The sequence below is a fragment of the Carcharodon carcharias genome, chromosome 8, assembly GCF_017639515.1.
Source record: "Carcharodon carcharias isolate sCarCar2 chromosome 8, sCarCar2.pri, whole genome shotgun sequence".
NCBI lineage: Eukaryota > Metazoa > Chordata > Chondrichthyes > Lamniformes > Lamnidae > Carcharodon > Carcharodon carcharias.
Genome location: NC_054474.1, coordinates 151216154 through 151243130, shown reverse-complemented (window position 1 = coordinate 151243130; position 26977 = coordinate 151216154). Strand labels below are relative to the sequence as shown.

The 26977-nt window shown below is 43.5% G+C and overlaps 1 protein-coding gene across 1 annotated transcript in view; it reads right to left on the bottom strand.

Annotated features, from left to right (window-relative positions):
- nup214 (nucleoporin 214) overlaps nt 1–26977 on the bottom strand; it is a 121892-nt gene that overhangs the window by 36087 nt on the left and 58828 nt on the right. The window contains exons 23-29 of the mRNA XM_041194465.1: nt 24001–24129; nt 22191–22296; nt 12098–12146; nt 10537–10642; nt 7358–7442; nt 5984–6045; nt 2025–4286 (exon numbers count right to left, since the gene is read on the bottom strand). Of these exons, the coding sequence (XP_041050399.1) occupies nt 2025–4286; nt 5984–6045; nt 7358–7442; nt 10537–10642; nt 12098–12146; nt 22191–22296; nt 24001–24129 (2799 nt within the window). The remainder of the gene's footprint in view (nt 1–2024; nt 4287–5983; nt 6046–7357; nt 7443–10536; nt 10643–12097; nt 12147–22190; nt 22297–24000; nt 24130–26977) is intronic.

The following is a 26977-nucleotide window of genomic DNA, read 5'->3' as shown; positions in this document are numbered from 1 at the left end:
AATAAGACCTACCCCTCACAAATCCATGTTGACTCTCTAAGTAACTGATACTTGTTCAGCTGCTGAGTCACTCTGTTTACGACTGAGTCTAGGAACGTCTCCATAACTGACAGATCTGTAGTTTCCTCCCACCTTAAATAATAGTGACATTTGCAATTTTCCAACTCAAAGGCAGAATTCCTGCACCAAGCACGTTTTGGTAAATTATGACTTGTATCTATTTCCTCACTTGTTTCCTTTGATACTTTGTGGTGGAAACCATCTGGTTCCAGTGATTTGTGTATCTTAAGTCCAGGTAATTTCCCCATTACTTTAAAAAAAAACATACGAAACCCACTAAGTTCAGCTCCGTAGCCCCATAGCCTACTTTTCGGTTTGTTTATACCATTGGTATTTTGCTCTCACTCCACGGTGAAAACAGTTACAAAGTAATCATTTTAAAAATCTGCCATTTCCTGATTATTCTTTCAGCCCTCAAATTTCAGATGCCAGTGGGCCCACAGTCCGTGTAAGATTGGTTGGTGCACGGCCAGTTTTTCCCAATGTAGTGGTAAATTTTTTTTGTATGCAGCATGAATTAAGCCTGCACGGTACCATCCAGGCAGCTGCCTGTTCATGCCACATGCAGCTTAGCGGGAACACTGCCTAGGGCCATTCTCTTCATGCTAATGACTATCTGTGGCTCAACCTGTAGGGGCTACGCCTACTAAATAAATGGATTCACGAGTTTCACTTGCCCAGACTGTTATGCTCTTCATCAACCATGCGATAACGTATTGAACTGTAGTGAAATAATAATTCACATCTGTAATAGGGAGGTAGGTAATGAGCTGTCGTCCATAAAGGACTGTAGGATTCTCTCTCCACGAGAGAGGGACAATCAAGTATATCTAGCTTAAGGGGCACCATTCTGCATCAAGCATGGGGTAAGGCAAGGAGGCAGGCCTACATGAACAGGGGTTGAACCCATGCTGTTGCCATCATTCTGCACCACACACAAGCCATCTAACCAACTGAGCCCACCCCCCCACCACCACTAATACAAATGAAAAACATGGTCATTTTGACAAAAACCAAAATAAAAGAAAAATACCGCGGATGCTGGAAATCTGAAACAAAAGCAGAAAATGCTGGAAAAGCTTAGCAGGTCTAACAGCATCTATGGAGAGAAAGATAGAGTTAACGTTTTGAGTCCGGACGACTCTTCTTCAGAAGGGTCATATGGACTCAAAATGTTAACTTTGTCTTTCTCTCCACAGATGCTGTTAGACCTGCTGAGTTTTTCCAGCATTTTCTATTCCTGTGATCATTTTGACTATTATTTGACAGACTATTGTACTACTGAATATGTGCTGCCATTGCTCTTTCACTAATGAGAAACCATCATAATGAACCTACAATGCAGCTCGAATGGCATGCCCAATGGCCCAAGCCCTATAATAGGCAATTTAATTGGCAGTATTTTGTCGCAGCTCTTGAGGTTATTTTATACTGCATCAAGACACAATCTTCCCACAGCACTGTCAGTTTGCACTCAAATCTTTAACTAATTTGGCTAACCATGTCATCAACAAACATTATCATGAATGGATTAACTGTTCTTTGCCTCAGTTGCTTGTGGGACTTTGCTGTGTGCAAATTGGTTGCGGTTTTTGACTACTTGCAAAACTAACGTAGGCCTTGTGGCACAATGAGACATCCTGTGGACACAGGAGTGGGAGGTGGCCATTCAGCACCTTGGGCCAGTCCACCATTCAATTAGATCATGGATGATCTACATTTTACCTACCTGCCCAAATGTTCTGAAACCCTTACAAAACAAAAATCTTTCAATCTGTTTGGAGATTTTCAACAGACCACTGAAACTTAACAGCTTTTTGTGGGGTTGAGTTGTGAGGAGGGGGGCTGGGGTGAGAATAGGGGGCAAGAGAGTTCCAGATTTCCACCATCAGATAAATGCAAGGTCTTTCTTTCACTAAGTCTAAAAAAGGCAATGAGGTTAGTAACAAAGCACAAAGTCTTACTTGAAGGTTGCGCAAAGTTGAATCCAGACGATGTCGTTATGTTGGATCCAAAGGCCGGGCCATGCCCGAAACCAGTGCTCTGTCCAAATGCTGGTGTGGTAGGTTGTCCAAACATGGACGCGTTGCTGGCAGGCGACTGTCCAAATGGGAATGCATTGGCATTGACAGTAATGGTGGGTCCACTGAAGGGGCTGCCACTTGGCATTGGTGCAGCGGCAGAAGTGGGCTGAGCAAAGGATGAAGTGGATCCAAATACGGGCTGCCTGAAGCTGAACCCGTTGCTGGAGGACTGCTGCCCAAAGCCTGTGTCAACCGTCTGACCAAAGGTGGGCTTCGCAAGACTACCTGCGGAGCTGGGGATGTCGACGACAGGAGGGGAGGTGATGCCGTTTGTGCCTCGCCCAAGGGTGGATGGTGAGGTTGTTGTCGCAGGCTGCCCAAACGCTGGTGGCGCACTCGTGACCACAGCATGACTAAACAAGGACGTGGTGGACTCAGATTGGGATGGAGATGACTGCACATGTGTTTGACTAGCTCCAAACGGCGAAACAGAGGAAATTATGCTGCTGCCTGAGGGCATAATATTGCTCAATGACACAGAATAAGGAAAGGGGATCTCAGTTGCAACAGATGACCCTGTAATTGAAGGTACTGGTGAATTAATTATCACTCTTGGTATAACTGGAGTGCCAGGGGAGGTAGGTGTTGCAGAACTGATTCCTGCACTACCTTCTGAGGATCTTGATACCAATACTTTTGACCCCTGCGCCGCAGCCTGTTCCTCAGTTACACTGGAGGCAGACGAGCTGCTACTTACAACTGCCTTCTTCTCTTCAGCAGTGGATGGCTTTACGGCATCAGCGATTGAGGAAGTGATGGAGGTCAACGATCCAGCAAGGGATGAATCTTGCAAAGCGCTTACGGCAGCGATAGCTGCAGCAATCTGTTCGGCATTGGCAGTCTGCTCTTGCTTCGAAACAAAATCAAGTTTGCTAGCTCTTGATTGTAAACTGCTACTTGAAATGGAGGTTTCTGTGCTGGCTCTGGAAATAATGGGAAATGGTACTCCAGTTGGTTTGGGTGCACCTGTGTCAATTGAAGCTGATGTTATCCCTGTGGAACCTGACTTTCCCAATGGAAAAGCACTCCCAAAGGCCAAGCTTGTAGGAGGTGCTGTTGACGTTTTGGCTGTTTGTGCAAAGGTGAAACTATCCTGTGAAGATCTGTCCAACTTGGTGGCATCATCAGTCTGACTGACAACAAGTCCAGAGAAACTGCCAATTGTGACACCTCTGGCACTACTCTCAAAGACTCCTGTTTCGTCCTGCGGCGGGGCCTCGGCCTTGGGCTGCGGCGGGGCCTCGGCCTTGGGCTGCGGCGGGGCCTCGGCCTTGGGCTGCGGCGGGGCCTCGGCCTTGGGCTGCGGCGGGGCCTCGGCCTTGGGCTGCGGCGGGGCCTCGGCCTTGGGCTGCGGCGGGGCTTCGGCCTTGGGCTGCGGCGGGGCCTCGGCCTTGGGCTGCGGCGGGGCCTCGGCCTTGGGCTGCGGCGGGGCCTCGGCCTTGGGCTGCGGCGGGGCCTCGGCCTTGGGCTGCGGCGGGGCCTCGGCCTTGGGCTGCGGCGGGGCCTCGGCCTTGGGCTGCGGCGGGGCCTCGGCCTTGGGCTGCGGCGGGGCCTCGGCCTTGGGCTGCGGCGGGGCCTCGGCCTTGGGCTGCGGCGGGGCCTCGGCCTTGGGCTGCGGCGGGGCCTCGGCCTTGGGCTGCGGCGGGGCCTCGGCCTTGGGCTGCGGCGGGGCCTCGGCCTTGGGCTGCGGCGGGGCCTCGGCCTTGGGCTGCGGCGGGGCCTCGGCCTTGGGCTGCGGCGGGGCCTCGGCCTTGGGCTGCGGCGGGATCTCGGCCTTGGGCTGCGGCGGGATCTCGGCTTTAGACGGGTAAATCTCAGCTGTGGAAGTGCGAGTCTCTGGTTTGGCTGGCTGGTGTTCAGATCTGGGCTGTTGGTCTTCGGTTTTGCTAGCTGCTGCAGGGATAGCAGGTTCAGGAGGTGCCCCAGTTGCACTTGGCTTGCCAGGTGGCTGCAGTTCTGTACATGAAGTGTTAGAAGGGCAGACGCTGCCTGCTGTAGTCACAGACTCAGATGCAAAAGCAGAGCTAGAACTGGACCTCGGGCCCTTGTACGAAAAGGAGGCATCAGCTCCCAGTCCAAAGGATGCTTTATTGGATAATCCAAAGCTGGTGCGAGTGGCGTCTTTTGCACTTCCAGGAAATCCTGAAGAACAGAAGAGGAGTTTTAGCATAAGTCAGACTAAAATAAGGGAGGACCAAAAATGAACAAGGAATAAATTGTTATGAAGCAGGAATGTAAAATGATGGTTAAAAATAAAGTGAGAAAAACTGCTATTGAAAATGAGTAGAACTGCCTGAACAACAGTGCACACAACATCTGTAATAAAACAGGGGAACTGGAGACAATAATACATTGCAAGGAATATGATATAGTCAGGATTACTGAGATGTGACTATACAGATATTAGAAGCAAGAATTAAACATTGCAGGGTATAACAAATTTGCAAAGATAGAGAGTATAAAGAGAAGGTGGAGTAGCTGCACTCATTAGAAATAACAATGGTGGTAGAAAAAAAATGACAAAGCCATCACTAAGACAAAAATTATAAGGTGCCACATAATAGACTAATAAATAAGGTCAGAGTATGCCAAGCCTGGGGACAGTTAGCAGAATGGGTAGCTCGCTGGCTACAGGACAGAAAGCAAAGAGTTGGGGTAAAGGGTACCTAATTGGAGTAGGGGAAGTGGGAAGTTGGGTTCCACAAGAATCAGTGCTGGGGCCACCGATATTCATATATTATATTAACAATTTAGATTTTGGAATCAAAGAACAATTTCTAAATTTGCAGGCAGCAGCAAATTTGGAAGGAAAGTCAACATTAAGAAGGATTCCAAGCAAGTACAAGAAGGTTTAATCAACATGAAGAATGGGCAAATGACTGGCAACTGGATTTCAAAATGTAGCAAGTTGGAGTTATTACATTTTGCTGAGAAAAATTAGATCACATATTACTTGGAAAACAGGGATCCAAACAGGATACAGGAGCAAAGGGATCAGTGAATGCAATTACACAAATCACAAAGCAACAATGCAGGTTAATAAGGCCATTAAAGAAAAAAATCAAACCAAACATTAGAGTTTATTTCTAGAGGCACAGAATTGAAAAGTAGAGAAGTTATGCTAAGCTTGTATTGAACCATGGTTAAATCACACTTGAGAGTACTGCATGTAGTTCTGGTCTCCATGTTATAAAAAGGATTGCAGAGGCTCTGAAGAGAAAGCAAAAAAGATTTACAAAGATGATACCAGGACTACAAGGTTATATCTATCAGGAAAGATTTGACAGGCTGGGGCATTTTTCTTTTGAAAAAGGGAGACTGGAGGGTGACCTAATACAGATCTTCACAATTATGAAAGGTTTGACTGAGTAGGCATTTCTACTCATGGGGAAGTGCAAAGTTGGTGGCCATAAATTTAAGATGGTCATTCAAAGATCAGTAGGGAATTCAGGAGAACCTTCTTTACCCAAAAGAATGGTGAGAATGTGGACCTTGCTACCACAGGGAGTAGTTGAGGTGAATGGAATGCATGCATTTAAGGGGCAAATAGATAAACATGAAGGAGAAAGGAATAGATGGGTTGTGTTGTTGAAGTTAGATGAAGGAGAATGGGAAAAAGCTCGAGTGGAGCATAAATATCGGTATGGACTGAAAGGCCTGTTTCCATGCAGCATATTCTGTGCTCAACACACTTGTGACAGTCCCAAGAAAACCTACAAAGAATTTGATGAGCTTTCCACTCTGAAGAAAGGAATTAAAATGTCAGAAAATCCTTACTAAATTGGCTGCCTTGAAACAAAGTGATTACAGACACCAACCCATGGCAGCCTAGGACTCACCTTGTGCCTTGGTGCTCAGTGCACTCAATGAAGAAGTGCTAGGAGGTGTAAAACGGAACCCACTGCAAGAGGAGAAAAAAACACACACAATTAGAGATAGTAGAGATTGCGGCCACACCGAGTCCAGTTCAACATTTCCTCCCCAGAACAACATCAGTATCACAAGGAGTGTCAGTGGGGTCATATGACACAGTGCAGGGAAAGGGATGGTTGCATCAGCACACAACACACATGGGAGTAGTGGGAAAGGGTGGCACCAGCAATGCCTTGTGGTGCACACACACAGGGAGTGCCAATGTGGTCATGTGACATTAGAAGGCATCATGCGCACTAGCTGAACAGGATTATCAACAGACACCATATTACATAGGATTACATAAGATATACATCTCAGAAACAGGTCATTCAACCCAACCAATCCATACTGGTGGTTATGCTCCACTCAAGCCTCCTTCCACCTTTTCTCATTTAAATCTATCATCGTAACCGTCTGCTCCCTTCTTCCTTGCTTAATTATGCTTGACTAGCTTCCCCTAAAATGCATCTATATTATTTGCTTCAACTACACCTTGTAGTTGAGAGTTCTACGTTCTCACTAGTATGATTAGAAAGATTTCTTTTGGATTTCTAGGTGACTATCTTATATTGACGGCCTCCAGTTATACTCTTCCCCACAAGATGAAACACACTCTCTGTATCAACTCTATCAAAACCTTTCATAATTTTAAAGATTTCTATTAGATCACCCCTCAGCCTTATTTTTCAAGAGAAAAGAAACCCAGCCTGTTGATCCTTTCCCATGCATTTCTGGTATCATCCCTGTTAATCGTCTCTGCATCCTCTCCAGTCCTCTGTTTCCTTTTTATAATATGGCGACCAGAACATTGTGTAGTACTCTAAGTGTGGTCTAACCAAGATTTGATACAGGTTTAGCACAACTTCCATACTTTTCAATTCTAAACTTAGGGTTTAGTTAGCTTTATTTTTTAATGGCCTTACTAACCTGTGGCGTAACTTTCAGTGATTGATTTATTTGTAACCCAAGATCTCTTTGTTCCTCCACCTCACCTATTCTTCCCATCAAAATACACTAACTCATTTATCTGTGTTGAATTTGATTTGTCAATTCTGCAAATTTATGCCCTCATGTAATTTGTTGCAGTCTTCCTCAGTATTGACTATACATCCACTCCACCCAAATTTGGTTTCACGTGCAAATGTAGAAATTGTGTTTGATCCCAAAGTCCAATTCATTAATGTAGACTGTGAACAAATTCCAGTCAATTGCAGTCTTTCCCTGAAGTTAAGTGAATTCCATGTCCAGATGCAGCTTCAATTCAAGGTACATGTTCTCCAAGCTTAAAAGTCCCTTACGTAGAGGCTCCTGGGTATGAGGAGATTTTGTGGAGCTGCTCGCCAAGGGCACCTGCAGCGGGAAGATCAGATTTCAGCACACTCCCTACCATAAAAAAAGAGAAAAAGTTAGTAATGGCTGACTTCACAAAACACAGGAAACAAAGGGTTCAGGGTGCCTGGTGCGGATAGAATAAAATTGCCAGTATAAGGCAGAAGTGCTTTAAAAGGTAAATTACTTTTGACATTCCATAAACCATGGATAAAAGGAATAATAACGGGAAAGCTGTGATCCAGGTGTGTGCATGGGGTTATGTGTGATAAGCATCTAATAGGAGGAGTAAACCATTTAGCCTTTCAAGTCTGTTCCGCCATTCAATAAGATCTTCTACCTCAACTCTACTTTCCTACACAATCCCGAAATCCTTCAATTCCCTTTGTGCCAAATAATCTATCAAAACACCATCTTTAATATATTCAATAACTGAGTATTAACACCTTCTTGGAGTAAAGAATTTCAAAGATTCACAACCCTTTGACTGAAGATATTCTCCTGGCTTGCCATTCCCCTGGCTCTCGATTCTGGGGAAACATCTCCCAGCATCCACCCTCCAGCCCTTTAAGAGTTTTGCATGTTTCAATGAGATCACCTCTCATTCTTCTAAACTCCAGGTAATATAGGCCTAGTCTACTCAAGTTCTTCTCATAAGGCAATCCCCTTGTCCCAGGAATCAGTCCAGTGAATCTTTGTTGCACTCCTTCTAAAGCAAGAATATCCTTATTAGATAAGGAGACCAAAATATGCACAGTACTCCAGCTGCAGTCTCACCAAGGCTCTGTATAATTGCAGCAAGGTTTCTTTACTCTTGCACTCCAAGTCTTTTGTAATAAAGGCTAACATACTATTTGCCTTCCTGATTGTTTGCTGTACTTGCATGCTCACTTTGGAATTTGTGTACAGGACACTCAGTTCCTCTGAGTGCCAGCATTTCCCAGTCCCTCATGATTTAAAAAATTTTCTGCTTTACTATATTCCCTTCCAAAGTGGACAACTTCACATTTCTCCACATTGTATTCTGTCAAGCTCTTGCCCATTCAGTGTCTTCACCAGTCTACATCCCTTTGCAATCTTTTTCTGTCCAACTCAAAGCCTACTTTCTTTATAATGAGAAAGCAGTGATCCGGGACCAGGTGGGATACTGTTTTGTAAATAAATGGGGCAACTGTTCTTTAAAAGCAGCGTCCCAGACAGCCATAGGCGAATTAACTGTTTTTGTCAGTGATGATTGAGAGCACGCACTTGGCAAACATCCTGCTCTTCAAATGCTGCATATCTTTACACAGACATCTGTACCACCAAACAGGCAAGTGAGGGCTTGGGTTGAATAAAAGACACCAAGATTTGCAGCGAATCTCCATACATATATTATATATAGTTCCACATATGGGCTGGTTCAGAACTGTGGCATTCCACTTTTGTGCAGTCAGCTCCATTCAGCAAATTAAAAGATAAATAAAATCAATCATGTTAATGGCATTCCCAGGAAATCCTCTGCATGTTTAATAATAATCCTGGGCCGACCTCCAGGACCATACAATTCAACCAGGGCAAACTGCAAATCAGAAATAAATACAAATAGGTCCGAGCTTTGAGGAGGACAAAGGCTGAGTGGTGAAATGAACATACACATGTTCAGAAAGAAGACGTAATTTAACACAAAAGTGTGAAATGACACTTTTTTTTCTTTATTCTTCCATGGTATGCGGGCCTCGCTGGCAAGGCCAACATTAGTTGGCCATCCCTAACTGTTCTTTAATTGAACAGCTTGCTAGAACATTGCAGAGGGCAGTTAAGAGTCAACCACATTGCTGTGGATCTGGAGTGACATGTACATCAGACTGGGTAAGGAGGCAGATTTCATTCCTTATGAGTTTTTTACAACAATTGATGATAGTTGTCATGGTCACCATTACCGAGGCTAGCTTTATATTCCAGATTTATTAATTGAATTCAAATTCCACAAGCCTCGTGGCACACACACGCAAACACACACAGGCAGGGGGTGCCAATGTGGTCATGTGACAAGGAATTTGAACCCATGCCCCCACAGCATTAACCTGGGCCTCTGGATTACTAGCCCTGTGACATCACCCCATGATTAAGGGAGAATGAGAAAACAAAGAAAACTTCAAGGATAAAGCATAAAAAGCATAATGTACAAAAGCAAGGAAGTTATGCTAAAGCTTATAAATCTCAGCTGGAGTATTGTACCCAATTCTGGGCACCACAGTATAGAAAGGCACTGGAGAGGCTGCAGAGATTTACTAGAACCAGGCATGAGGGAGTACAGTTACGTGGAGAGATTGCAGAAACCGGGATTGTTCTCCTTCTAGCAGAGAAGGTTAAGGGGAGATTTGATAGAGGTGTTCAAAATTATGAAGGATTTTGATAGAGTAAATAATGAGAATTTGTTTCCACTGGTGAGAGGGTTGGCAACCAGAAAACACAGATTTAAGATAATTGACAAAAGAACCAGAGGAAGATGAGAATTATATTTTAACAAAGTGATTTATGATGACCTGGAACACCCTGCCTGAAAAGGCAGTGGAAGCAGATTCAAGAGTAACTTTCAAAAGGGAGTTGCATAAATATTTGAAAAGAAAGCTTTTTCAAGACCGTGGGGAGAAGAGCTGAGGGGGAGTGGGAATAAATGGAAAACGTTTTCAAAGAGCCAGCTCAAGCAGATTGGGCTCTCTGTGCTTGAAGGTTCTATAACACCCCGATTGCCTGGGCTCTGCTTATGACCTAGGAGAGAGTTTGGACCCCCCTGCATTAAAACTTCAGTACATTTGCTCACAATTACAAACTCAAATAGTTACTCTTCTGCAAGCTGCAATACCACAGTACACACCTAACTGTGATAATTGGTCTACTCCTGCTCCTAATTCATAGGTTAGTATTTAAGTGTGCACATAAAGCGTATTCAGATTACAGCTACAACCTCATGACTGCACATTAGGGAGCTTTGTCATGTTTCAGTTCAGTTACCACTTTGTCATTTGTAGATTAGTCTTTCTCAAGTTCCCATTTCGCCTCACTCTTAGCAAAGTTCCCAAACGTTTAGTATAAGCATCTTTCCCTGGTAATAATAAATTCACCTGAGATCCTAGAGCCTCATAGTAAATCCTGCATCCCTTACCTGTTGGGGGAGGGAAGGCAAAACTTGATACAGATGAAGAGGAGGATTCTGACAGAGTTGATCCGGTTGCAGTCAGTCCCAACGTGGGCAGTCCTTTCAGAGGTCCCTGTAACATTGAGCACACATTCAATTTAGAAAGTCATGGCACACTTCCTTTAACAACTGATGCCGTCTGTGAAATAATAACGAGTGAATTTACACATTGCCTCACCTCACCCTCTAAGTCAAGTGCATAAGGTTTTTGCTTAAAAACATCTGTACCGATGCATTGGGCCAAAAGCAGTTGGTCATCATTTTTTTAAAAATCTAATTAACTGAATATAGCTAATCAACGCCCAGTGTCCCAAACCATTTTTTATTGCAGATGCAGAGAGATCTGGGTGTCCAAGTGCATGAATCACAAAAGGTTAGCATGCAGGTACAGCAAGTAATTAGGAAAGCTAATAGAATGTTATCACTTATTGCGAGGGCAATTGAATATAAAAGCAGAGAGCTATGCTTCAGTTATATAGGATATTGTTGAGATCGCATCTGGAGTACTGTGTACAGTACTGGTCTGCTTATTTAAGGAAGGGTGTCAAGGCATTGGAAGCAGTTCAGAGAAGGTTTACTAGCCTAATCCCTGGAATGGTAGGGTTGTCTCATGAGGAGAAGTTGGAAGGCTAGACTTTTGTCTGCTGAAGTTTAGAAGGGTAAGAGGCAACCTGATTGATACATATAAGAGATCTTGACTTGGTGGATGTGAAAAGGATGTTTCCTCTTGCGGGAAAATCTAGAACAGTTTAAAAAAAGGGGGTCGCCCATTTAAGACAGATGAGGAGAATTTTTTTCTCTCAAAGGGTAGTGAGTCTTTAGAACTCCATTCCTCAAAAGGCAGTGAAAGCAAAATCTTTGGATATTTTTAAGGCAGAGCTAGATAGACTCTTGATAAGCAAGGGGGTGAAGGGTTATCGGGGGTAGGTGGGAATGTGAAGTTGAGGTTACAATCAGATCATCCATGATCTTCCTTAGTACATACACTGATCAATATATTTGAATGCAGTGTATATCATGAATGCCTTATTTGTTTGGGGGTGGTGGGGGAGCAATGGGGAGAAGGTGGGTATTCATTCCTGCTATGCTCCTAAGTGGAAGCTAGATAGGATTTCCCTTCAAGCGAGCAGTTCTCAGTTGTCAGCCACTGCATACAGCTTCAAGAAAGAGATTTCCAAAAAGGCCACACCTGCTTTCTCAACTAATAATGTCCTTTTCCCCTTAAACAGTTTTTTTTATTCAAAGATTTTTGCCACCTTTCAGCCTTCCTTCGAACTAAAATTTACTGTGTAGCAATAGCACATCCGAATGAACGAATGACATTCTCCAATGACTTCCACCTTAAGCTGATGGCTCTCCTCAAACCCACACATTATTAGGTCCCAGCCCACTCCTAATGTTGTGTGTCTGAGCCACTCTCCACACCCGCCTTCCCACCCCATCCATGTCATAAAATGCAAACTAACACAGATGAGTTTCCACAACCAGGCTGCGTATTGTTAGATCCGAAAACATGGCATAACCTTACCGGCTTGATCTGACTCCCAATCTCTGCATCAGATGTTGACACAGAAGGGCTGGGAAAAGAAAGAGAGAGAAAGCAGAGTAGTTAAAGTACTGCATCTGAAAATCTTCAAACGAATACATGCACCAATGGTTGAATCATTTCTACATCACAGAGTGTTCATGAAAATTTCAAGTATTTTCCAGCTACCTTCACAAGGGCAAAGCGGAACATGAACTGAGAGGTTCATTTCAGATGGCAGTTCAGAGTCAACCACATTGCTGTGGGTCTGGAGTCACAAGTAGGACAGACTAGGTAAGGATGGCAGGTTTCCTTCCCTAAAGGACATTAGTGAACTGGATAGATTTTCATGACAATCAATGATAGTTTCATGGTCATTATTACTGAGACTAACTTTATATTCAGATTTAGTGAGTGAATTTAAATACCACTAGCTGCTGTGGTGGGATTTGAACCCATGCTCCCAGAGAATTAGTTTGGGCCTCTGGATTACTAATCCAGTGACATTACACTACACTACCATCTTCCTCTCTAGAATACCAGAGCTTGAGACCATGGTAGCTGAAGGTATGGCCACCAAGAGTGGAGCAATGAAAATTGGGGATGCACAAGAGGTCAGAATTGGAGGGATTCAGAGATCATGAAGGGTTACTGGACTGGAGAAGGTTACAGAAATAGAGAGGGGCGAGGCCATGGAGGGATTTGAAAACAAGGTTGAGGATTTTAAAATCATGGCATTGTCAGACCAGGAACCCATATCCAAAGTAGATTAAACAAGGTTGAAATTAGTGGAGTTTAACCCCCTAATGCTTGGAATGTGTAATAATTGCACTTGTGCACAGGTCACTTTGAAGAGTTTCTGAAAAATGGGATTAGATCCAAGATAAAAGGCAATCTTTTCATATTCTTCCAGTCCGTCCATACAATTTTGTCACATCGACAGTTATTACTGCTTTATTCCAATAATTTCCAAGGCAAAACTATTAGAATATGCAGTGAAGGCAAAACATTGCATTTGAATGGTTCCTGCCTGATGCTTTACTATAACAGTCATTATCCACTACAACTTCTTTCAAAATGTATTTGTCATTTTTCTTGTTTCATTTATACATCCATGAAGCCTTGAACTGAGAAAGAGGGAGAAGGCACATATGTTTCCTAGTCTTTTAGACTATATTTAATTACAATTGAGTTACCACTTTGTTCTTCTCAGCCAATTCCCAAGATGGATTGAAAAGTTTAAAAAGAAACACAGAAAAATGTACAGGTGTAAAAAGATTCAGGGTAGGATCATAGGAATAGGAGGAGGCCATTTAGCCCTTCAAACTTGTTCAGCCCTTCAATGAGATCATGGCTGATCTGTGACCTAACTCCATAAAACAACCTTGCATCAGAGAGTTGTAGAGTCATTATGGCACAGGAGGATGCCATTCAAGCCATTGAGTGCGTGCAGGCTGTGTATAGAACAATCCAGTCAGCCCTATTTCCCTGCTTTAACCCTGTAGCCCTGCAAGCTTATTTCCCTACAGTGCCCATCTAACTTCCTTCTGAAACCATTCATCATCTCTGCTTTCATCACCCTCGTAGGCAGCGAATTCCAGGTCATTACCACTCGCTAAATAAAAAGTTCTTCCTCACATCCCCACCTTGCTTCTCTTGCCCAAAACTTTTAAATCTGGGTCCCCAGTCTTTGTACAATCAGCTAATGGGAACAGCTTTTCTTTGTCTACCTTATCGAAATCTATAAATCATGTGCACCTCTATCAAATCTCCCCTCAATCTCCTTTGCTACAAAGAGACAGCCCCAACTTCTCGAGCCTAAGCTTGTAGCTAAAATCCCCTACCCCGGAACCATTCTGGCAACTCTCCTCTGCAATCTCTCAAGGACCTTCACATTCTTGAGTGAGTAGAACTGGACACAATATTCCAGCTGTGGCCTTAACCAGATCTTTATAAAGATTCAACAAAATTTCATTACTTTTGTATTTAATACCTCTATTTATGAAGTCCAAGATCCCATTTGTTTGGCCAACTATTCTCTCAATATGTCCCGCTACCTTCAAGTATGATACTCCTTAATAGCTTTGTATAACACCCTTTGCATGTGGAAGTGTTTCCTAATTTCAATTCTGAAAGATATAGTTCTAATTTTTAGGCTATGCCCTCTAGTCCTAGACTCCACAACAAGGGGAAATCTATCTACCCATTCTGTTCTTCTTAATATTTTGAAAACTTCAATCAAATCACTCCTTTAACCTTCTATATTCAAGGGAATAAAATCGCCCCATAATTTAACCTTTGGAGTTCAAATATCATGCTAGTAAATCTGTGATGCACTCCATCCAAGGCTAAATAAAAAAAAATCTGTCCTTGGGTGTGAGCATTACTGGCAAGGCCAGTATTCTCCCCATCCCTAAATGCATTGAGAGGATACATCCACAGTGCTGTTCGGGAGTTTGCTCCACTATTTTGGCCCAGCGACAGTGTAGGGACAATGATGCAGTTCCAACTCAAGATGGTGTGCGACTTGGAGGGGAACTTGCGGGTGTTCATTCATCTGCTGCCCTTGTCTTTCTAGGCGGTAGAGGTCGTGAGTTTGGAAGGTGCTGTCGAAGAAGCTTTGGTGAGTTGCTGCAGTGCATCTTGTAGATGGTACACACTGCACTGTGCGTTGGTGGTGAAGGGAGCAAATGTTTAATGGGGTGCTGATTTTCAAGATTTTTAAGGTATGGTGCCCAGAACTGTCCATTACTCCAGGATATCAAGGGAGACTGGCAAACAGCCAAGCAGCAAATGCTAAAAAAGGACAAAAAATTCTTCAAAAACTATAGGAGCGAGTGGTTAATCAGGCAAGGAGCTAAAACCCTAAGTTTATGGAGCTAAGCAAGAGGGTGAACAGGAGGTTCTTAACATGCTACATGACAAATTCTTGGAGCTTTTACGGCCAAGCAGAACACTAACCATATACCGAAGTCATTAAACACTTACTAAGGTTTGATAAACAGTGGAACATAGGCTCCAGACAAGATGATGGGGCTAAAAACCAATAAATCCAGTCACATAAATATACCCCTCAAGGCTGCTGAAAAGGCTAGAGAGCAATTTTGTAAAGAACAGATGGAGAAACCCTGGGACAAATTAGATCATTTAAAACTGTCCCCATATTCAAAGGTGATGACATCACATCAAACAACTATAAGCTCATCAGCCTTGACCTCAACAACTGAAAATTCCAGGATTTGTATGAAAGATATCTAATATATAACAAGCAAAATGGCTTTAGAAGGGCTAGAGGTTGATTGACCAATTAGAAAGAGATATCCCTACAGGGGAATTGCAATGATAGTGCTCCCTTTGATAATGTACACAATCTATAATGGAGACTATAGTTGCATCACCTACTAGATGCGATATTACAAGCAGGCTTGCTGGTTGAGGCAAGTAAAATATTGGACAGCACGAGAGAGAAAGAAGGTGGGAGAGAGGGAGGGTATCCGGGGGAAAGGGCCCAGGGAGGGGGTGGGTGGGGGGTGGAGTTGGAGCGTGGGGGCTGGGGGGGATGGAGCGAGGTGGAAAGAGAGAGAGATGCGGAGAGAGAGAGAGAGAGGGGGGGGAGAGAGGGAAAGCAGTGCCTGTATTTCAGAAGTAATCTATTGAGTGTGCAACATTCAGAGGCGATGATAAAGCATTTTATATCTATATCATTCATTGTTTGACAATAAGACCACTTTCTGCTTCTCAAGGTGAAGTTAGATAGATTTGTATTCACATGAACTAGATGGACTAATTCATACAGCACATCCAGCTTTGATCTGAGCTGCCAGGTCAGTGATGGGGGAGTGAGGGGAGCCAGTAATGACGGACTGAGCTATCAATGCTGAATGCATCTGTCATCCACTGCCCAACTGGTCGACAAGAGGATTTGAATTATACAGCAGAATTCCATTAACTTTTCATGGATAAAGCCAGGCAGCACTGGTAGTGCACTTAAAGGGGCAGTCTGGCAGTTCACATCTCAGCAGCATGCAACTCCCCTTTGCTTCACAGAAAGGCTAGCCTATGACGGGCAAATCCCTCAGAAATTTAATCTACTCCCTGCTGAGAGGTAAACCACATAAAAGGAAAAATATCTAGATTTTCCAGGACAAACAATGTCATGAGCCAGTGCCAATGGGCTCCAATTAACACCAATGTTAATGATAGTGTTGCATTACACTTTCCTTACTGGGAACAATATTATCACAGTCACATATCAGAGCAAAAAGGTATTTTCACCTCATGACTGAATTGAATCACTGTTCACATTCTGCACTACCCTTTCCTCTCTAACCACCTCCATTTCCGCTCTCAACTTTTGCAATGCTGCTTTAAAACTTGCCAAAATGTCCAAGCTTTTGGTCACCAGTCCTAAAATCCCCTTATGTGGTTCAGTGTCAAATATGGTCTGATGGCGGCCCTCTTGAGTGCCTGGAGATATTTTACTTTATAAAAGCAAATTGCTATTGATGCAGCAGAGCAATTTCAAGCCAGGTTAATGATGTCAATCACCAGCACATTTCATATATCATTGCCAAGAATGAGAGACAAGACGGAGGGCACAATTTATCAAGTCGGCCAGAGTAGTGCCAAACATCACTCCGCAGTTTGCAAACTCCTGTTACTGAGTTATTTGATTTGCAAATAAATTGCATTGCCCATGAGCATATATAAAAATAAAATAGAAAGGCTTCAGCAGCCCCTTCCAAAGCCACTGAGCAGTATTAAACTGGGGCAGTGGCCAGTGTAAAACCAAACGGGAAACGGTGACAGTAAAGTACAATAGAATTTTGCAATAACAGGACACAAGGTTTGTGGACAGGAAGCGAGCTCCTTCTGCAAGAGTTCAAAAATGGAAGTCAGCGCTTGAGCAGATCACCGGGGCAGAGGTGGACATGCGATAAAGACTGCACCCTTGCTGGGTACTGGTCAACACTGAAAAAAATATAAGTGAGAGGAACTGATAGCAATGAACAGACATGAGGGGACGAGGTCCGAGCAGGGTAGTGGGAGAGCGGATGAGGTCTGAGTGGGGTAGGGGGAGAGGGGATGAGGTCTGAGCGGGGTAGGGGGAAGAGTGCAGACAGAGGAAGGAGATGGGGGACAGCAAGAGTTGGGGTGAAGGTGAATGGGGGTGCTGAAGGGGACAGGGCCAAATGGGATGGGGAAAAAAGGAGGGGAAGCAGGTGTAGAGGAGTAAAATGATACGGATTGTAATGAAGGTGACAAGTCTGAAGCTGCAATTTCCATGGTCAACAAGGCTCTTGAGCCTGATATGTGCTGATCTGTGTAGTCTGAGATTTCTCTGACTTAGGCACAGGTGATGGAATCTGCTGAGTTTTAAAAAGTGAACTGCATAAAAATACTCATCCAAGCCAATAAAGTGCAGCTGCTGAGGAAGCCTAGGACATGGAGACATAACTTTATCAGAGCGAAGTCATTCAGCAGAGAACTTAAGAAACATTTCACCCACAATAACCAGTAGACGCTGACTCAATTAGTCACTTTAAATCAGAGATCAATAGCTACTTTAGGTAAGGGTATAAAAGCAGATGGAGCAAAGGCAGTCGGATGGAGTTAAGGTACAGACACTTCTGCCATGGTCTTATTGAATGGTGGAACAGGTTCTAGGGGTTGAATGGCCTCATCCTGTTCCTATGAATAGGGATTGATGCACTCAAAGTTACCTTGTTCTGCACTGGCACAAATGAAAGAACAATTGCCCTTGAAAAGGATATGTTCCAAATCATTTTTTTTACATTATATTTAACACTAATTCCAGGTGAAACCATTCTTATCCTCCAGAGATTTAATTTGCTCTGGATCAGGATACAACCCTGCTTACAGCTTAACTAAAGCATATATTGTAGGCTTATGAAGATTAGCAATAGCAATTGTGCTTTCCCAGCAGGCTATTAAACTGCATGGACATCTGCCTTCTAATCCTAACACTGGGATTCTGCCTGGGTGGCTCACCTCCAAACCTGCACAGAAATATGCACTGTTTGATAGATTTTAAAATTAAATAGATTCTGTAGTGCCACAGTGCCTGGAGGGGCATGAGCACGCAGGCAGGACCAAATCATTTGTGCTGGTTCTTTGGTACAGCTAGCCAATTAACTCTGCTCAGTTCTGCTCTTTCCCCTTAGCCCTGAAAATGTTTCCTTTTCAATAGTGGAGATTTGGCTCCATGTTATGAAAAGAATATTGAGGCAGTACAATGAATGGATTGGGAGGGATGGGAGGAAGCTCATGTGGAGCATAAACACTGGCAGAGACCTGCAGGACAGAATAGCCTGTTTCTGCGCTGCAAGTACTGTGTAATATTGCCATATGTAATATATTGCCCCAGACTGCCAGCACCTGCTGCCAGTTTGAAAAAAAAGCTCCACCTTTCCAGGTGTGTTCTGGTCATTCTCACCTGAACCAGAGCAGCAATGGTGCCACCTAAAGGCAAGTTTGCAAAGTGCAGCATCATCCATAGCAGAACAAAACCATTCAATCTGAAAATTCCTGACTTTAAACAAGTTAATGGAGAAAACCACAGACTCAATTCAAGTTCACAAAGAGAAAGAACAATGAATTTTTGTTGAGTTTTTTTACTTGAACAAAAGAAAAACTGACTAATATTAGTTTAATATAATCATCTGGGTTCCCATTCCAATAGCAATAACCAGCAAGAAAGGCTATTAATTCCCATGCACAACTGATAATGTTATGTAGATATGAAAATAGAAGCCTACTTTTTGAACAGTAATTATAATGACACACACAGATGGAAATAAGACTGGAGCCACACCAAGTTCTGGTTGAAGGGGATCCTAGTTAAAGTCCACTTTGCAACTATATGCAAAATTGCTACCATCCAACAAATTAGGTCCCTGGATTTAGAATTTAATAAAATTAACTTTTACGCATCATCTAATTGGCATACAGGATCCCCCAGCACACTCGTTAAGATTCACAGAATGCCTCTGTACAGCTCATAACGACAAAGTGTTTGGACAATCCCGCTATTAGATGGAGGTGCATCAATTATATAGCTATCTGCCAATCTGCTCAAGCATGTGTCAGATTGTACAAAACCCACACGTCAATTAGACTCAAGGAAAACAAAGTGATCATCAACCATTGACAAATGGTGTCCCTAAATTTCATTTGGTATTACAAATACACTGAAGCTGGGAACAGAGGTGATTACATTCACTTGCGGATGATCTTAATCTTGGAAGTAAATCGTATGGTGGACGGGAGAGTTGAAGCCTGCATCTGGATAATGTCGCAATACAAAAGCAAAACATTGCAGATGCTTGAAATCTGGAAAAAAAAATACTACGAATCGTCAGCAGAGCTAGCAGCATCTGTGGAGACAGAAAAAGAGTTAATGTTTCAGGTCGATGACTTTCACCAGTCCTAAGGACAGGTCACAGACCTGAAACCTTAACTCTATTTCTCCCTCCACAGACGCTGCCAGGCCTGTGGAATCATGGCACATGCAGTTTAAGGTAACAGTGAGGGGTAGTACGTGAGGCTGGAAGGTGGGAGAAAGTGAAGAAAAGAATTTAGGGCTCAAGGCGCTTAGGCCATTAAAGGCTGGTCATTGTGAAACGAGATCCGAATTACATAGTGGGATGCATGAGGCTTGGAATGTGAAAAAGTAGTTATATGGAATGTGGGTCAGAACTTATTTGAACTAAAATGCTCAGTTTGGCATCCCAGCTTAGGAAAATTATGCAGGCCTTGGAAAGAGTCCAAGGAGTATTCACCAGGATTATACCTGGAATGAGGGGACAAGGGTTATGAAGAGAGTTTGTGTAAATTTAGGTTAGGCTTCCTGCATGCAAGGGTGATCACTTGGATAGGTTCAAAGAAAAGTGAAGGAAATGAACAAGGTAGAAGGGGAAGAGCGCTCCTCCATTTTTCCTACAACAATAACGGCAAGTCAAAAGTAGTTCATTGGCTGCAAAGCCCCTTGGGATGTTCTATGATGGTAAAAGGCACTTATACAAATGAAAACTTTCTTTATTTCCCTTCTCACACAGAAAACTCAGGACAAGGGATGAGCTGTAGGATTCGAGCTCAATCAGTTTACAGCAAATCCCAGGAAAATAATATCACAAAAAAAAGTGTCGTGAGGAGGCCACAGTTATAAATTCAATTGAGCTGCTTAAAAGAGAGAGAGCTGGGAAATAAAGTCATTAAGGTGTACAGAGAGAAGCTAGGGAACTATCACTGTAACAAGGTAATTAACAAGGCAAATGGAATGTTGGCCTTCACCTCAACAGGGTTGGAATAGATAGTGGAAAAGGCAGTGGCAGAAGTTATATTATTGTTGCTTAAAGCTCTGATTAGAGCACACCTGCAGTTCTGGGCACCACACCTCAGGAAGGATATAATGGCCTTCGAAGGAATGCAGTGCAGATTATTTACCAGAATGATACCAGGGCTAAAGGAGTTAAGTTACAAGGATGGTGCTTAAACGAGGCATATAGTCCCTTGATGGAAGCTGGAGTTAAGATAAGGACATTTTAAATAATCATAAAGGAGTTGATAGAGTAGACAGGCAGAAATTATTTCTTCTGGTGGACGAGTCTGCAACAAAGGGGCAGAAGCTTAAATTGAGAGCCAGGCCGTTCAGGAGTGATGTCAGAAAGCACTTCTTCACTGAAAGGAAGAAATCTGGAAATTTAGTGGAAATTTGGAATTCTCTCTCCCAAAAGGGAAAATTAAAAAAGTCGAAACTAAGGTTGATAAGGCTAGGATTATTAGGGGTTATGGAACTAAGGTGAATAAGATGGAGTGAAAATACAGTTCTGCCCTGATCTATCTGGAGGATGCAAGAGACAGCAGGGTTGAATGGCCTCCTCCTGTATCTTTTTTCATTCATTCACAGGATGTGGACTTCGCTGGCTGGGCCAGCATTTATTGCCCATCCCTAGTTGCCCTTGAGAAGGCAGTGGTTAGCTGCCTTCTTGAGCCGCTGCAGTCCCTGTGGTGCAGGTACACCCACAGTGCTGTTAGGAAGGGAGTTCCAGGACTTTGACCCAGCGGCAGTGAAGGAATGGCGATATATTTCCAAGTCAGGATGATGAGTGACTTGGAGGGGAACTTCCAGGTGGTGGTGTTCCCATCTATCTGCTGCCCTTGAACTTCTAGATGGTAGTGGTCATGGATTTGGAAGGTGCTATAGAATGAGCCTTAGTGAAATCCTGCAGTGCACCTTGTAGATGGTACACACTGTTGCTACTGTGCATCGGTGGTGGAGGGAATGAATGTTTGTGGATGTGGTGCCAATCAAGCAGGCTTTATCCTGGATGGTGTTAAGCTTCTTGAGTGTTGTGGGAGCTCACTCATCCAGGCAAGTGGAGAGTATATCATCACACTCCTAACTTGTGTCTTGTTGATGGTGGACAGGCTGTGGGGAGTCAGGAGGTGCATTACTCATCGCAGGATTCCCAGCCTCTGACCTGCTCTTGCAGCCACAGTATTTATATGGCTATTCCACTTCAGTTTCTGATCAATGGTAACCCTCAAGATGTTGATAGTGGGGGATTCAGTGATGGTAATGCCACTGAACATCAAGGGACGAGGAATGGATTCTCTCTTGTTGGAGATGGTCATTGCCTGACACTTGGATGGTGCAAATGTTACTTGCCACTTGTCAGCCCAAGCCTGGATATTGTCCAGGTCTTGCTGCATTTGGACATGGACTACTTCAGTATCTGAGGAGGCGCGAATGATGCTGAACATTGTGCAATCATCAGCGAACATCCCCACTTCTGACCATATGATGGAAAGGTGGCCATTGATGAAGCAGCTGAAGATGGCTGAGCTGAGGACACTACCCTGAGGAACTCCTGCAATGATGTCCTGGAGCTGAGATGACTGACCTCCAACAACCACAACCATCTTCCTTTGTGCTAGGTATGACTCCAACAAGTGGAGAGTTTTCACCCTGATTCCCATCGACTCTGCAAAGGGAAGCATTTAGGTTTCACCTCTGATGAACAATAGCTTGCATTTCCTTCCATCTCTCCAAATGGTAAATGCTGCTACTCACCAGACAGTCAGTAGATTCTGAGACGAGCCTGTATCTTTCAGGAATTGAGCACCAATGGGTGGGGCAGCTTCCTTTTGTTCTGGTTCTGTGAGGGCAGCACTTGGAACTAAATTTAACAAAAAACAATTTCAAAATAAACCACTATTTCTCAATTAAATACCCTTTTCCTGTCTCTAATGGAACAGATTTAAAAGGTTACAATGTTAGAAAACTCTTACACCATGCTTAAGTTATAAAGATGTCTATTTCGTAGATACATGCCTGCACCTAAGCCAAAGCAAGTCCAATTTACACTTCACATACAGCATATCTGAACAGCTGCCCCAAAGTGTCCTTCGCTGGCTCCTGGTCGAGGAATGTCTCAATTTTAAAATTCTCATCCATGTTTTCAAATCCAGCCAAAGCCTCACCTTTCTTCCTATTTCTGCTACCTCCTCCAGCCATACAACCCTCTAACATACCCGTGCTCCTCCAGCTCTGGCCTCTTGCACATTATTCATTTTAATCACTCCACCACAAGTGTCTGCTCCCTCAACTGCCTAAGCCCTAAGCTCTGGAATTCCCTCCCAAAACCCTCTGCCTCTCTACCACTCTCTGCTCGTTTACAACACTCCTTTAAACCTTTCTCTATGACCAAGCTTTTAGTCATCTGTTCCAAAGTCTCTTCACAAGACCCAGTGTCAAATTATGTCTGATTACGCTCTTGAAGCACCTGAGGATATTTTGCTATGTCAAGGGGTGCCACACAAACATAAGCTGTCGTTGTATGCTACGAGGAGGTTACAAATCAGATGATTTTGCAACTTATGTTCCATCTTTCTGAACTTTTCAACTGTCTAACAACTTTGAAACTAAGCATCTCTACATTGGCAACGGCCACTCTGACCCTTCACATTTAGTGTAAGGTGGACCCTCATCTAAGGCCAAAATTTTGTACAATCTCTTAGAAGTTTTTAGGGATTGCATATTTGAGGCAACTGGCAGTGCAGTGATGAAACATTGTCATTGGTCTAAAGTCATAAGTTTTGGTCATCTTCCCCCATCATGCCTATTGACCAAAGACCACTTATGCATTCCTGTAGTTCGGCAGTGTCCCTGATTTTTTGGCTTTACTGCCACTTGGGGAAAAGACAAGAACCCTCAAAGTGTCACAGAGAGCATGAGTTCCATTAATTTGCAAACGGAATGGATAAATCCTAAAGCAGAACATCAAGATTCAACGATGAGGCAATACAATTACAGCCCCCTGCAAAATCTCAGGGACCCACAACATTTCAGGCAGGACAAACCCAATGAGCAAGAGGCAGAAACGGAGGGTCAGGTTGCAAAGGGTCCTCGGGTCATAGCTTGACATCCCCTCTCTATCACCACTGAACAGGTGTCAAGTTTATGAAAAAAAACAAATTTATTTTGTGCCATTCATGACCTCAGGACACCTCAAAGCACTTTGCAGCCAATCGAGTACGTCTGAGAGTGTAGAAAATACAGCTGCCAATTTGTGCACAGCAAGCTCCCACAAACAGCAATGTGATAACGACCAGTTAAGTAGTTTATTTTTAAAATAATTTAGGTTTGGAATATTGGCCAGGATACCATGGATAATTCCTCTCCTCTTCTTCGGAATAGTGGCCACAGGATCTTTTACACCCACGAAGGGGCAGGCAGGGTGTCGGTTTAATGTTTCATCCCAAAAGGCGGCATCTCTGGAGCATGGAGTTTGCTTTTTTTAAAAATGATCGAACTCCAATCCAAGGTGTGTATCAGCTGCGCCCACCCCCTCACAGCCAGTTACAGTCAGTGATTTAGTTACCTGCTGTCTGACTGGTCATCTGTCTCCGGAAAGCTGCTTGAGCAGCGGCTTGGGCAGCTGGAAGGCTGGTGGCTGGCTTCTCGGCAGCTGGTACTCCATGTTTCACCATCTTACCCGTTGATTTTGGAACTGATGGAAATGGGCAGGTGGATGGTAGGAAATAAAAAAACATTTTTGAGAAGCCATCTGTGTAAAGTTATGAAATTCCCCACCTGCTCAACATCAACTTGCATTTATATAGCGCCTTTAACATTGCCAAATGTCCCAAGGCGCTTTACAAGAGCATTATCAAACAAAATTTGGCACCAAGCCCATATGGAGATATTAGGACAAGTGACCAAAAGCTTGGTCGAAGAAGTCGGTTTCAAGGGGTGTTTGAAAAGAGAGAGAGAGAAAGACATAAAAAGCCCACCCTGAAAGAAACCAAGAGATGCACAAGAGGCCAGAATTGGAGGAATACAGAGATCTTGATGATTTTAGGGCTGGAAGAGGTCATTGAAATAGAGAGGGGTGAGGACGTGGACAGATTTGAACACAGAGATGAGGATTTTAAAATTTGAGGCTTGGTTGAACCAGGTGTCAATGGGATTCAGTGAGTCAGGAAACTGGCAGGAGACTTTTGGATGAACTGAAGATCACTGAGGGCGAAAGATGGGAGGTTGCAAAGGAAGCATTGGAGTAGCCAAGACTGGAGGTAACAAAAGCAGAAATGTGGCTTTACTGCTGCTAGCTTGCTCTTCCTGAATCAAACATCCATGGCTTTAAGTCACCATTTTTTTAAATTACAAATTGTAAAAGCTTGACTGTTGCAGGATGACACACTGGCACTGTTTCTAACTGTAAGGAAGATGTCTATTCCATTTCAATTAGATGCAGTTGAGTATGATGGGAGTGAAGAAAAGGGTGAGCTGGCATTGACTGATGACTCCTTGGCTGTAGCATCCTCCCTCCCATTCTTACATCATACAATCTTTTGATAAACGTTCCTGGGCACCTCAACTTTTAAACAGCAGCAACTAAGGGCTGCTTTTCGTGTCCTTAGCAAGATGTTCGCACTCCAATTCCAAGAGTTGAAGTTTCCTGCACGGTCCTAATAATGCAAACTATTTGCACCTCATCTTTATGCATTCTGTCGATCCCGAGACCTCTCCATGTTGTCTAATGGTTCAGGAAAGGGGAACAAAAACCATTTAGCAATCTACATTAAAGATGGGTTGGCACCTTCAAATCTCAGATAGCATGAACCGTACATACTGAGATGCTGTTTTCCCTAGCTTGTCATCGTTTCAGGATAAGGGGTTTAGGACTGAGACAAGAAGAAATTTCTTCATTTGGGGAGGGAGGGTCTGAATCTTTGGCATTGTCTACCCAGAGATGTATGGGTGCGCAGCCAGTGAGTATATTCATGGCAAGGATCGATAGATTATTTGGCACACTGGGAAATCAAGTGGTATGGGGGGAAAAAATAGAAAATGCTGAAAACATTCAAACAGGTCAGGCATCATTTCTGGAGAGAGAGAAACAAAATTAATGCTTCAGGTCAACCTTTCATCAGAATAGGGATGTTAACCCAATCGCTGAAGCATGAAACTAGACACTCATAATTTCTTAGATAATAGGTTTATTCACACAATGCAACATTACATATGGCTGCTTCCAACCTACCACCAGCCCCAGTGTCCCAGCAGTCTCTCTTTATAAGTGCTCTAAGTACTTAGTTAACCAATGCCTTTCACCTGTGTATCTGTGTATATAATTAAGATGTCATCAACAAGGGATAATGCGGGAATATGCTACTGAGAAAGGTCAGCCGTGATCTTATTGGCAGGTTTTACGGGGCCTATTCCAACTCCCGTTTCTTAAGTTATGTTCATAACATTTATGAAATTACACTAAATCAAGTAACCCTCAACTGTACCAATCCTCGTGTAATCCTCCTCCCACTCCCACAGCCATGTTTTACTTGCCAGATTTAGTGGCCATTTGGAGATTAGTGAGATGGCCTGGATTCTTGAGCCTGTTTGGAAGTGCATATTTTTATTGCCAGTTAAACTAGAATTGCAGAATTCCTGAAGAGTTAGCACTAGTTAATCGGAAACCCTGTTTCAAAACAGAGGAATCAAAATACGAAAGCTGTAATTACCTCAAAACCTCAGGTAAATCAAGCAAGCCAACCCTAATGCTGCAAAGTCACATAATAAATCCTTCCTCTTTTTAGGCTTACTGACATTATTTTGTTCTAACATCAAGTCAGAATTTGATGCCCCATTTGAATAAGAGCAGCTGATTAGCATAAATGCCAGATTACCTCCAAGAACTGGTGTGTGGACTAAGAAGTTTAACGCCAATTTTCATGTTGCCACAGCTTTAAAAAAAACAGGCAGATACAACAGTGCATCTTTCCCAAACTTAGATGAGTGTCCCACTACAGTGCTGTTTGGCACAGTCTAAAGGATAACACAGCAGAAGTGCTGTGCATAACTGAGAAACAATCCATTTCACTGCAAATTCGTCTTTCAGGTGAGACATTAAAACCCGAGCCCTCATCTGCCCTCTGGGGTGGTAGTATTAGATTCCACAGCCACTATTCCAAAGGAGAGTTTGGGGGAGGTATGGCGTAGTGGTATTGTCACTGGACTAGTAATCTAGAGACCCAGGGTAATGCTCTGGGGACCTGGGTTTGAATCCCACGGCAGATAGTGGAATTTGAATTCAATGAATTAAAAGTCTAATGATGACCATGAAACCATTGTCAATTGTTCACTAATGCCCTTTAGGGAAGGAAATCAGCCGTCCTTATCTGATCTGGCCTGCATGTGACTCCAGACCCACAGCAACGTGGTTGCCTAGCAAGCCACTTGGTTGTATTAAACCACTACAAAGTCACAAAAAAGGAATGAAACCAGATGGAGCACATGGCATTGACCTAGGCACCGGAAACAACAAAGGAAACTCAGCCCTGTCGACCCTGCAAAGT